This window comes from Castor canadensis, chromosome 10, assembly GCF_047511655.1.
Source record: "Castor canadensis chromosome 10, mCasCan1.hap1v2, whole genome shotgun sequence".
Lineage (NCBI taxonomy): Eukaryota > Metazoa > Chordata > Mammalia > Rodentia > Castoridae > Castor > Castor canadensis.
The window spans coordinates 55,142,514-55,155,842 of NC_133395.1; the positions used below are offsets into that span (position 1 = coordinate 55,142,514).

At 38.0% G+C, this 13,329-nt stretch overlaps 1 protein-coding gene across 9 annotated transcripts in view; it reads right to left on the reverse strand.

Annotated features, from left to right (window-relative positions):
• The window catches only part of LOC109686476 (peptide chain release factor 1, mitochondrial-like), a 32,742-nt gene that overhangs the window by 8,507 nt on the left and 10,906 nt on the right, over positions 1–13,329 (reverse strand). For 8 of the 9 annotated variants that reach the window (XM_074043302.1, XM_074043309.1, XM_074043303.1 and 5 more), the window contains 4 exons: positions 8,173–8,345; positions 6,770–6,871; positions 5,018–5,135; positions 2,510–2,646 (listed from right to left, as the gene is read on the reverse strand). In XM_074043302.1, coding sequence (XP_073899403.1) covers positions 2,510–2,646; positions 5,018–5,135; positions 6,770–6,871; positions 8,173–8,345 — 530 coding nt within the window. The remainder of the gene's footprint in view (positions 1–2,509; positions 2,647–5,017; positions 5,136–6,769; positions 6,872–8,172; positions 8,346–13,329) is intronic. The other variant, XM_074043307.1, reaches the window with a different exon arrangement.

Below are 13,329 nucleotides of genomic sequence, written 5' to 3' on the forward strand. Positions count from 1 at the left end.
ACACAATTCAACTCAACATTCAAGGACTTTCCTAACGTGGCCAACCTTCCAAATATTATTCCTGAAAATTATGATAGCCTCTATAATGCCAATTATTATACCATATTATTTTAATGCATGTGTCTGTTAACTCATTATGTCAAGGGATGCCTTTCCTTTCCCTAACACTATCAAATCTACCCAATAAGTGAAATATGCTCTTCTTCTGTTGTGAAACTCCTCACACTTGGAATCTTCTACATGGCACACCACAGTTCACTTCATGCTATGGTTATTTGTATTCTCACTTTGCTCATCTCCCTGACACATGCAGCATCCTCTCTCAATTGCTTTCACTTTTTAATATTAAAAGACATTTGTATAACTTTTCTTCTTTCTTTTTTTGGCAGAACTGAGGTTTGAGCTCAGAGCCTCACACTTGCTAGGCATGTGCTCTACCACTTGAGCCACTCTGCCTGCCCTTTTTTGTGTTGGGTTGTTTTCAAGATAGGGTCTTGCAAACTATTTCCTTGGGCTGGCTCTGAACTGTAATCTTCCTCATCTCTGCCTCCTGAGTAGCTAGGATTACAGGTGTGAGTGATCAGTGCTCAGGGTCTCACTATATTATAGCCCAGGTCGGCCTTAAAATTGCAACCCTCCTGTCTCTGCCTCTTGAGTATTGAGATTACAGGCTATAACTCATTTCGTTAATCCTTAGGGTAAGCAATATGAAACAAAACTGATCATCAGGAGAATTTTTTTTTTTAATTACAGATTCCTAGGGGCTAGGGGCATAGCTCAAATAGTACAGCACCTGTCTAGCAAGCTCGAGGCCATGAGTTCAAACCTCAGTGCCACTAAATAAATAATAAATTACAGATTCCTAAACTCAGTCTCAGACATACTGAATCAGGGATTCAAGTACCAAGTAAATGGGAACCCACTCCAGATCAATTAGATCAAATCCTGGGGGAGGTAGGGGCAGGCATCTACAAAACTCTCTAGATGAGAGATGAACCAAGGTTGAGTACCAACATCAGACCTTCTGTATAAAAGTCACTGTACATATTGGCTGGAGAAAAACCTTCTAAGCATTAGGAATTCCTACTAAAACAGTTCATTCAGACATGAGGACAAGGAAGTTGAGAGGTGGGGGAGGTCTTTCCTGGCCTCACAAAGAAGAAAATACACATGCAATTTGCATAAGGTCAATCTTGAATACTTATTTTAAATATTACTATGTGGAATCTCTAGTGTCAAAATGTTAAATGGCAAGTGAATCCCACTGTCTTTTATTAATTCAAATGTGGCAGAATTTGTAATATTTATGTTACCACTTACTTGCCAAGAAGTAATGGTGTGTAAATGAACATTCCTACTTGCAAGTGTATACTTTGATGCTGCAGCAAAATCTATGATAACCTCGCATTGAGTATTAACACTTATCCTGCCACTTTTACTACTTGCAAGTTAGAATGGGGATAAAGAAAGATAGAAAGGCAAAATTGGAAAGAATGTGACATATCTAGATGAAAAGAACATTTATATTTCTATAACTCATCATCCTAAAAGGCCACAAAATCTCCCAAATTTGATTTCTTATGCACAACTGCCTACAAACAACATAAAAGCACCACTATGCCAGGTATGGTGGTGTACTTCTGTAATCCCAACTATTCAGGAGGTGTAGGCAGGAGGATTGCAGTCCAGGCTGGCCCAGGCAAAACCCATGAAACCCTATCTGAAAAATAAAGCAAAAAGGGCTCAGGGACATGGCTCAAGTGGTAGAGTACCTGCTTAGCAAGCACGAAGCTCTTAGCCCAAACATCGGAATCACGAAACAAAAATGAAACTAACCGAACAGCAACAAAAAACCCAGAGTTATTTTTGAATTCTACTTTTGTCTTCCAGCATCTGACAGAAAATTTACTTTTTTTTTAGAATTTTAAATCACATACTACTTTATTTACATAACATGATGACACTCATTTTGCTTAGAATGTATCTATTTATGTATCTAAATAAATATTATAAACATGTATTTAATAATTTCAAAAGGTACCCAAATATATATGATGAGAAGTAAATTTCCTTTTTATCCTGTATCTGCAGATTCCATCAGTACCAATTACTGTTCTGTTTTTTGCAGTACCATTTGTATTTGTTCCATATAGAATTATAATAAAAGCATAGGTCTTTAAATAAAGTATCGAAAAAAAATCTCTTAATTTCCAAAGAATTATTTTTGTCTTTAAAACCAATTTTTTTAAGACAGTAATTGATAGAAATACTGTAGGGAAATAACTAGGAAATAATTTTTTATGTATCTTTCATTTACTCATTTGCAGACTGGCCTAAGCATAATCATACCCCATCAGTCCTATGGCATTTAACTAGTTTATTTACAGTTTATTTACAAATGAGCACATTTCCCTATGTCCTAAGACATTTTCATTTGTGCAAGAACAAGCACTGCATTTTCTACACAAATGACTTTTTGTAGGGCTTAAATCATTCCATTAGGTCTTACCTGCAATTTTCTAGCACTTTGTTGTTGGCACTTGTCTTTCTCAATAATCTGTTGGTAGAGTCTAGCTCTCAACACACGCAAAGCTATTTCTTTATTTTTCAGCTGTGATCGTTCCTGTTGACACTCTACTACCAGCCCTGAAAAACAACAGGATCAAGGGTTAAATGGTAGCCTCCACAGCATAGTTAAGGTAGAACTGAAGAACATTTTTGAAGGGGAAAGGTTAATTAGAAAAAGATAAAAACATTTTAGATTAGCACACTTCAGAAACTGATGGTAATTGCTGTAATGCCTGCTAGATTCTGTTATCTAAATGAGATATTTCAAATGAGAGGGCTGAAAGCAGCAGATGGTGACATTTTCTTTTATTCCCTGTGCTCTTCCTTTTCTTTCTAGTTTGTCCATATATTTTTGCAGCTCAACCAAGAGCAAACTGCAACTTCCTCTATACTGCTGCTCCATTCCCTGCCATACACAAGGAGTACTCAGTCAGCTGATATTTCAAAAATAACTTTATATGGGGCTGGGGATGTAGCTCATTGGTAGAGTGCTAGTGTGCCTAGCAGGTGCAAGGCCCTGGGGTCAATCCCTAATACCATACCTCCCCCTCCCACCCCACCTCCCTCACAAAAAAACAAAAGAGAAAGAAAGATTTATTTTGATTCATGGTTTTGAAGGCTAGGGAAGTCCAAGATCAGGCAGCTGCATCTGGTAAGGGCTTTCTTTCCCACAATGGGATACATCACATGGCAAGACAGACCACAAAGAAATTACTGAAGAAGCCAACATGGGGAGTGATGCACATTCATGATCCCACCTATGTGGAACGCATAGGCTAGAGGCTGGCCCTAAGCAAAAACATCAGACTATATCTAAAACATAGAAAGCAGAAGGGCTGGAGCATGGCTTAAGTGGCAGAGTGCCTACATAGCAAGTGTAAGGCCAAATTCAAACCTTAGTACGTCCAAAAAAAAAGAAATCAATGAAGAAAATGTTTCAGAACTGAAAAAAACATGAGTTTCTAGATTGAAAACAGCAAATACAATGAATGAAACAATCCTTAAATGTTCCAAGTAAAAATGATTTCCAACCATTGGAAAATAGATTGACTTTATTTTATAGAACTTTTGGAAGACACAGAAAGACTTAAGAGTAAAAAAATGTAAGCAAAAAATGATGAAAACAATGAGGTAATTATCAATTCTAGTATATTACTTGGTTCAGTACTGAACACTATTTATCTGTTCACTTTATGAAAATAATGAAAGAGTAATTTGCCAAAAATACAAATACTTAGTAGAGGAAAAGAAGGTACATAAGACAGCCAAAATCCTGATCTATCACATTAAAAATCAACATATGATATCTATAACTAACTGATCAGAAGAGCACTATGTGCTGCTTATTTAGAAAAATTGGGATAATTAATTAAATAAATAGCTAAAAGAATTTAAGGAGGTTAAATTCTCTAGGAATGGGAATTTAGGGTCAAGGAAGGAGAGAGTGGAAGGTGGACAAGATCCAGGGAGTTGCCCTTTTTGTCATAGGACTTTACCATTAGACTTTAAAAACTATACATTTGTAATATAAAAATAATTTTAAAAAGAAGTGAAATGAAAAAGTAAAAAAGTCCCACTTTTTGTAAATCTGAAGAATGACAGAAATACATACCATTTATATAGCACTGCTTTAGTTAATGCCAGTCGCATATATGATGGTCCCGAGTAATTACAAAGCCTAGTGATATTATAGCCATCTGAGTTTGTAAATATGTATGATTTTTACACAATGTTGAAACTGTCTAACAATGCATTTCTTAGAATGCATCCCTACTGTCAAGCAGTATATAAAATCACCTTACAGAAGCTGGGCACTGGTGACTCACGCCTGTAGTCCTAGCTACTCAGGAAGCAGAGATCAGCAGGATCAAGCTTGAAGCCAGCCTGGGCAAATAGTTCTCAAGACCCTATCTCGAAAACACCCAACACAAAAAGGGCTGGTGGAATGGCTCAAGTGGTAGAGCACCTGCCTAGCAAGTGTGAGGCTCTGAGTTCAAACTCCAGTACCACCAAAAAAAAAAAAAAAAAAAATCAAATCACCTTAAGAAATGCAAAACTATTTCACAGTGTTCCAAAATTAGCAATATTCAGAATGACAGCATTAATGCAGCAGAGCCTAAAAGTCAATCTACAAGCTAACAACAGATAATAGCAATGGCATGTCTGATACCACCTCTATGGTCCATCTGTATTTGGGCTGAAGTCCCTCTTGCTGCTACTCCTGTCTACACCTGAGCAGTTTCTCCAAACAGATGTGTTCACCATCTGAACCTCTAGGAGAGGCACCAGTACCAAACAGAATAGGTTCATGAAATCCACAATCCCAGTGTCATCTTTAAAGGTTTTGTACAAGGAACCAGATAATAGCATAGAACTATTTCCTTCCAAATCCTAAACAGTTAATATGTGAAAAAAAGATAAAAGCACAAAAGCAAAGGGACTTGCTTACCTGTGGGGATATGGACAAGCCTGACAGCACTGTCTGTTGTATTAACATGCTGTCCTCCTGCTCCTTTGGATCGAAATGTATCTATTCGCAAATCCCTGGGGTCCACTTTCACATCTACCTAGAACAAAAGGTGTGGCATAAGTAAATTCTACTTTCCATGAATACTTTAACATTAAATTTAATCTGAGACTGTTCAAATAAACAACTGTTTTGAGTTAGCCATTAGACTGAGAAGAACAACCATAAACTTCCTATCAATGGGATACTTAAAAAAAAAGGGGGGGGGATACTTTCTTCTTTCATTTTTTGTTTTGTGCTGGGGATTGGACTCAGGACCTTATGCATGCTAGGCAAGCATTCTACCTCTGAGTTATGTCCCCAGCCAAGGGATGTTATTTTTTTTTTCTAACATTTACTTTTAAAAGTGTCATTGTTGATTATCCCACAGTTATATTACATAGAACATATAAAATGTATATAAAAATACATACACACATATACATTATTTTCATTACTCCTAGAATCATTATTTCCAAATTTGCCTACTCAATTAAATTTATCTTAATCCCTCAAATCAAGACCTGTAGTGCTTTCACAGTGACTTGAAAACATGCAGCAAACAGGCAGCAAAAAACTTGAGTTGCTTTATATTCTTACATTCTCCACTGTGGTCAGACAAGGTGACATTCTACATGTGGTTTCAGCTCTCACAGAGATGACCAGAGGATGGGAGATGGGGTAGGGGAATCAGGGCAGTGTAGCCCAAGCAGCTTTGACTCCGGGGTCCCTGGGCAGGGTTTGAATCCCTGTACCTGTTAGTGAAGTGCGGCCTCATCACTCCACACTTCCCAGGCTCATTAACTTCTTTTTTTTTTTTTTTTTGTCTTTTCTTTTTTGGTGCTGGGATTGAACCCAGGGCCTCGCGCATGCTAGGCAAGCACTGTACCACTGAGCTACATCCCAGCACCCCAGGCTCATTATCTTTTTTGAAAAACAAAGAAAAGAGAATCTGGCAAGATGGGTTGGTTTTAGATTTACAATTTTAATGTATATAAGATATATATGTTTATGTATGAATTAGTGAGTTATGAACTTGTGGACAAGTTGTTAAATTAGTATTTGCTGCAACTCTGCTGAATATAACTATTGTAAATAATAAGAATCGACTCTGTGTGTGTGTGTGTGTGGTGTGTGTGGTATGTGTGTGTATGTATGTGTTTAATAGTGTGTTGAAAGGTTGTCCACAAAAAGATGTGCTCATCTTTTAACTCCTGGAACCTTATTTGGAAAAAGGTTCTATGCAGATATTGTTCAGTCAAGATGAGATTATACTGGATTATCCAGATAGGCTTGAAAGAAGGACAAGTATCCTTATAAGAAATTAAATGTCAAATGTCACAATGAACCACCCCCCCACAACTAATATATGCTAATAAAAATGTTAAATTAAAAAAAGAAATCGGTGTCTCCTAGTTAGAGAATAGCAGACCATGTGAATTCAAAGTAGACTGGTTTTAAGCCAAAGAGCACCTGAAGCCAGAAGAGCAAGGTTAGATCCTACCCAGAGCCTTCAGAGGGAGCATGGGCCTGTTGACATCTTAATTGGTGATTACTAGTTTCTATAACTGTGAGAGAATAAATTATTGTTGTTTTAAGCCACTAAATTGTGATAATTTGTTATGGCAGCCTTTGGAAATGTGTGTGTGTGTGTGTGTGTGTGTGTGTGTGTGTGTGTGTGTATAAAATACTTGCCAAATATGCTGTGCTGTAGTTTGGATCTGGAGTGTCCTCCAGTGTTCCTTGTGGTTGAGGTCTTTGTCCCCAGCCCATGGCACTAGTTGGAAATGGTGGAACCTTTAGGAGATGGGGCATAGTGGAAGGAAGGCAGGTCATTGGGAGCTTACCTTGGACCCTGAAAAGAGACACTTGGACCACAGCCCCTCCTCTTTCTCTCTTTGGGCTTCCCCGCTGCCATGAGGTAAGCAGTTCTGTTGTACCACGTGCTCCCTGCCGTGACATTATGCCTTGTCACAGGCCCAAAAGCAATGAGGCCAATTGGCCATGGACTGGACCTCTAAAACCGTGAACCAAAATAAACCTTTCCTCCTTTTAAGTTGATTATCTCAGGATTTTGTCACAGTGACAGAAAGCTAACTAATGCATTCTGTTTTGAGAGGAGGAACTAACATTTTGTTTCACATTCATTTATTAGTCTGATTTACAGCAAGTATGACTTTTCTATTTGATAAGTACACTAATAAAGCGTCATGGTTGGGATCTAATATATTCTCCAAATGTTATAAAAACTTAGCTAATGGCTTTTGGGAAGTTCTGAACTCAAGAAACAATGACTTGATAATATACAAAGAACTCTATATGTTAATTCTAAATATGGGCTTTTTCTTTTAGAAAAGTGATGTTCCACTAAATGAGTTCAATTTTTAGACATATGAAGACACAAATGGAATAAGTGGTAATGAGGTAGAAGGAAAATAAGGACAAAAGCAAGATAATTCTATGGTTTTGATTTTTGAACTATGTAACTGTTTAAAAATAAAGGAAGGAGAAAGACAAATCAAATCCTAAAATTAAACACAAACAGAAACAAAGGAACCAAAATATTTATCACACTGATAATGACTACACAGAAAAAAATTCAGGTAGTCTTTGACTATAATGCTCTGACTATACATTCTTGGTGAAATATATTCTAAGGACAAAATCTTAAGCATTACTCAATGGTTTACTATTAGTCACACCGGTATTATTGTAATTTTGAAACTATTTTATATAGGAAAGCTGGCTGTATTCAATGATAAGAAACAGAAACCCCATACAGATGTTATATCACTGAACTGGAAATATTATCTGTGGAATTCATTTTTTCTTAAGATAAAACTTAGGCAACAACATTACAAAAGTTCTGTAGATTCAGTTGGTTTGTTTGTTTTAAAGAAGTGACTTTTATTTTAAATAAATCATCTTGGTCAGCGATAGTGAGGGTACCTTCACCTGGGGGAGAATTAAAGATTTTCCATTAGAGAGATAAAGTCCAATCAGTAACCATGAGCAGCACAGACTGTCCTAGAACCTAAGGTTCTCAGCATGATACCCATTCCCACAGAATGAGTTTCAATGCCTCTTAGTGAGGTTACCTCATCTGGTTGTGGAAGGACAATAACTGACATTGTTCCTGTGTGGATACGCTGCATCCTTGAGGACAGGCCCACCTCAGGGATCCGCTGAACTCGGTGAACCCCACCTTCATACTTCAAATGCTTATAGACCTTGTCTCCAGAGATCCGGGCAGCTGCATGATGCAGTCCACCTAGTGAAAAGAGTTTAGAAACACCACTAAATTCCACACTGAAAGGGACCAGCCTCCTAATGTCCTTGATCAAAGGCCTGAAGCTGAGACGAGAACATAAAGTAGTTACAAAACCATATTTTCCCAGTGTAAATATATTTGCATATAAAAGAAAACATATCAAAATATTTGTGGTTATCTCTGGAACAGAATAACAGTAAACTTTATGTCTTAGTTTTTGTACTCTTTTTTTGGTTTTTGTTTTTTGAGACAGGGTCTCACTATATGTCGCAGGCTAGCCTTGAATTTGTGATCCTCCAGCCTCAGTTTCTGGTCTCCAGAGTGCCAGGATTACATGTATGCACCACCATACCTGGTTTGTTCTTTGTTAGTTTCTAATAAGTTGTACTATTAGAATAAAAAAGAATAGGGAACACCTTCTGCATTTAACTGCCCTGTGTAGTCTTAGGCTTATAAAGTGTCATATTTAAAAGAACACTCTATAATATAATAATCTCATAGTGCTGAGTAACTCTAGGCATTTCAAGTGTTCAAGAATTTATTGACAGTTAGCTTTTGCTTATCTATGACGTAGGAAGATTATCACAAAAAAAATCTTTTTTTTTTTTTTGCATTTTTCTTTTTTTTTTTTTCATTTTTCTTTTATTATTCATATGTGCATACAAGGCTTGGTTTATTTCTCCCCCCTGCCCCCAACCCCTCCCTTACCACCCACTCCACCCCCTCCCGCTCCCCCCCTCAATACCCAGCAGAAACTATTTTGCCCTTATCTCTAATTTTGTTGTAGAGAGAGTATAAGCAATAATAGGAAGGAACAAGGGTTTTTGCTGGTTGAGATAAGGATAGCTATACAGGGCATTGACTCACATTGATTTCCTGTGCGTGGGTGTTACCTTCTAGGTTAATTCTTTTTGATCTAACCTTTTCTCTAGTTCCTGGTCCCCTTTTCCTATTGGCCTCAGTTGCTTTAAGGTATCTGCTTTAGTTTCTCTGCATTAAGGGCAACAAATGCTAGCTAGTTTTTTAGGTGTCTTACCTATCCTCACCCCTCCCTTGTGTGCTCTCACTTTTATCATGTGCTCATAGTCCAATCCCCTTGTTGTGTTTGCCCTTGATCTAATGTCCACATATGAGGGAGAACATACGATTTTTGGTCTTTTGAGCCAGGCTAACCTCACTCAGAATGATGTTCTCCAATTCCATCCATTTACCAGCGAATGATAACATTTCGTTCTTCTTCATGGCTGCATAAAATTCCATTGTGTATAGATACCACATTTTCTTAATCCATTCGTCAGTGCTGGGGCATCTTGGCTGTTTCCATAACTTGGCTATTGTGAATAGTGCCGCAATAAACATGGATGTGCAGGTGCCTCTGGAGTAACAGTCTTTTGGGTATATCCCCAAGAGTGGTATTGCTGGATCAAATGGTAGATCGATGTCCAGCTTTTTAAGTAGCCTCCAAATTTTTTTCCAGAGTGGTTGTACTAGTCTACATTCCCACCAACAGTGTAAGAGGGTTCCTTTTTCCCCGCATCCTCGCCAACACCTGTTGTTGGTGGTGTTGCTGATGATGGCTATTCTAACAGGGGTGAGGTGGAATCTTAGTGTGGTTTTAATTTGCATTTCCTTTATTGCTAGAGATGGTGAGCATTTACAAAAAAAATCTTAATGCCTAGGCTTAGTTATGATACCTTTGTTATGATACAAGAATATAAAGATACAGAAAACCACAGAGTCGCATATATGATAAATGACCACCACTAAGGTCAAAGGAGGAACTTTGCCCTTCACTCTACATGCCCTTCCATTTTTCCTTTCCTTTCATAATCCTCACCCTTCTCCATGAGTAATCATTAATGTTGACTTTATTCCTTTCTCTGTTATATTACTTAAATATGCTAGTTTTTTTTTTTTTTTGAGGCACTGGGGTTTGAACTCAGAGCCTCATGCTTCCTAGGTCGAGCTCTACCATTTGAGCTACTCCACCAGCCCTAGCATGTTTAAATCAACTGTAATTATAATATTATTCTAAATCAATTGAAATTATTATTATTTTGAGACAGGGTCTCACTATGCAGCCCAGAGTGGCTTCAAACTCATTATGTAGCCTCAGTTGGCCTCAAACTTGCGATCCTCCTGCCTTAGCCTCCTGAGTGCTGAGGTTACAGGTGTGCACCACCATTCCCACACCAATTGCAATTATTATTATTGAAGCTTAACTTGTCCCATCTTTAGCCAGTGAAAAAAATCTCAGTTCTTTTGAAATGCTCCTTGCTATGAGATAACAAAATGCTCCAGGATTATGTCAAACATTTCCTGCCCCAAGAAATTACCTTTTCTTTTTTTTAGTGGTTCTGGGGCTTGAACTCAGGGCTTCCCACTTGCTAGGAAAGCACTCTACCACTTGAGCCACTCCACTGGCCCTTTTTTGTGTTGGGTATTTTTGAGATAGGGTCTCGAGAACTATTTACCTGGGGCTGGCTTCAAATGTCTTCCTGATCTCTGCCTCCTGAGTAACTAGGATTACAGGCATGAGCCACTGATACTTGGCTAAGAAATTACTATTCTTACATTTGGGGGGTTTAGGACTGGAGGTGTAGCTCAAACAGTATAGCACCTGCTTTGCAAGTGCAAAGCCCTGAGTTCAAACCCCAATCCCACACAAAAGAAAAGAAAACAAGGAGCACTTATATTTGGGAGTTTGTGGAAGACATCTGACAGGTACTGTTAGTGTAAATGCTGTCCATGGGAAGTTTTGCTATCTGGTTGCTGTGGTTTCATGTAGGGATTCAGAGAAACTGAACACTATGCTGTCATAGCTGCTGCCATTTTCCTAATGGGCTTTTCATGAAGACAAAGTACTAGGAAATCAAATCTAACCCACCTGTTTTCTATAGTCAGCATGACAGGCAGAAATTGTGTACAGTTTTAGATTATTCTTGAAAATCTATTAGAGAAATATCATCAGAAAGTGACATACTGCCTCTTAATAAGTCCTACATAGCTGCTCTTCCTCTGGCAATGGGACAAATTACTGCTAATTTTCTTCAACACCAGATAAAAAAGCTGACATGCATTTAGGGGAAAAACGATATGAGAAATTTAATAGTCACATTCATCATGTTAAGATGGTCATATTACAAAAGATATGGAGGAGCTGAAATAAAAAGAAGTCATGAGAAACTTAAATTTCTCATTTCATATTCACACTCTAGTTTTTTTGTTTAGTGGTACTGGGATTTGAACTCAGGGCCTCACACTTGCTAAGCAGGTGCTCTATCACTTGAGCTATACTACAAGCCCCACACTTTAGTTTTAAAATGATTTTCCACCCATTTTACTTCTTGGTGTGTGCAAATATTTAAATTTATATAAACTGAAAAGGAGAAGGTTACAAATTTCCTCTATAAATTAATTAATGGTGTCAGGCTACTGGGTTCAAATTCAAGCTCTTCTTTTACTAGCTGTGTGCCCACAGATAAATTACTTAACTCACTCAAGCTCTGTTTCCTTATTTGTAAGTAATAATAATATACAGTTAAGACACTGCACAGGAGAAGAGGGAGCTATCCATATGGAAGATTACATGATCCACACTGCCCATGTAATGCATGTGTAGGCATGACATATCCCTGAATTCAACCTACTCATCAAGGTGTCTTTGCAGGGAATAACAGAAAAACTGGATATTTCTAAAAGGATGTTCACTATAACTTTAAACTTAATTTAAAAAGCACTCATCAGCAGCTAGGGTATATTTCAGTGGTAGAATACTTATTTAGTATGCATGAAGTCCTAGGTTCAATCCCCAGCACCAAACAACAAAACAAATCAACAAAGAAAAAAACCACTCATAATTATTCTTCTCAAATAGGCTCTGCTTTCAACTTTCATTCCATTCAATGACATGAATAAATATCACAATGTCCTCAGCTAAGAAGATTAGGATCCTCATGGTTTATTTCCTTTGTGTCAGAAGAGACTAACAGGATGTAGTGCAGTTCTGAATCAAACTGACTTAAATTTAATCCCAGGGTTGCCATTACATACTGTGTGATCCTGAATTACTTACTCTCCAAGCCTAGCTCTTCACCTGTAAACTGAGATTAATATCTGTCTCACAGTGCTGTGAGAACCACAGAGTTGTGAGGTTGTGCATACAGGACATACTGGGCAAACAACAGTACCTCTTTATGGTACTGGTATAGTTAGGGCCTTGCACTTGCTAGGCAAACCCCTCTACCACTAGAACTGCATGTCCAGTCAATAGCACCTCTTGGAACTGGCTGGCAACCAAATTTTGCCCAGATGCCCTTTTTAAAGTCTCTTACATGTATCGATACTTTTTTTTTTTTTTTTTTTTGTGGTACTGGGGATTGAACTCAGGGCCTCATGCATGCGAGGCAAACCCTAAACCACTGAGCTATATCCCCAGCCCTGTATCTCTACTCTTAATTCTAACTCTTAGTCTTAGAATTAAGAGTAAGAGTTAGAGTACTCTAATAACCTCTTTTCAGGCTGCTTTAAATCTAGCCTCTTCAGTCCATTGTTTATGCTATTGTCAAAACAAATTTCTTAAAAGGAATATTTTATCAAACCATATTCATATTGATAAAATCTTTTTTTTTTTTTTTTGGCGGTAATGCAGTTTGAACTCAGGGTCTACACTTTGAGCCACTCTGCCAGCCCTTTTCTGTGATGAGGATTTTTGGGATAGGGTCTCTGTAACTATTTCCCCTGGCTGGCTCTGACCTGTGATCCTCCTGACCTCTGCCTCCTGAGTAGCCAGTGTGAACCCCTGGTACCCGGCTTCATATTGATAAAATCTTTTTTTTTTTTGCAGTACTGGGTCTTGAACTCAGGGCCTTCCCCTTGAGCCACTCCATCAGCCCTATTTTTGTGAAGGGTTTTTCAAGATAGGGTCTCGCAAACTATTTGCCCTGGCTGGCTTCAAACCACAATCCTCCTGATTTCTGCCTCC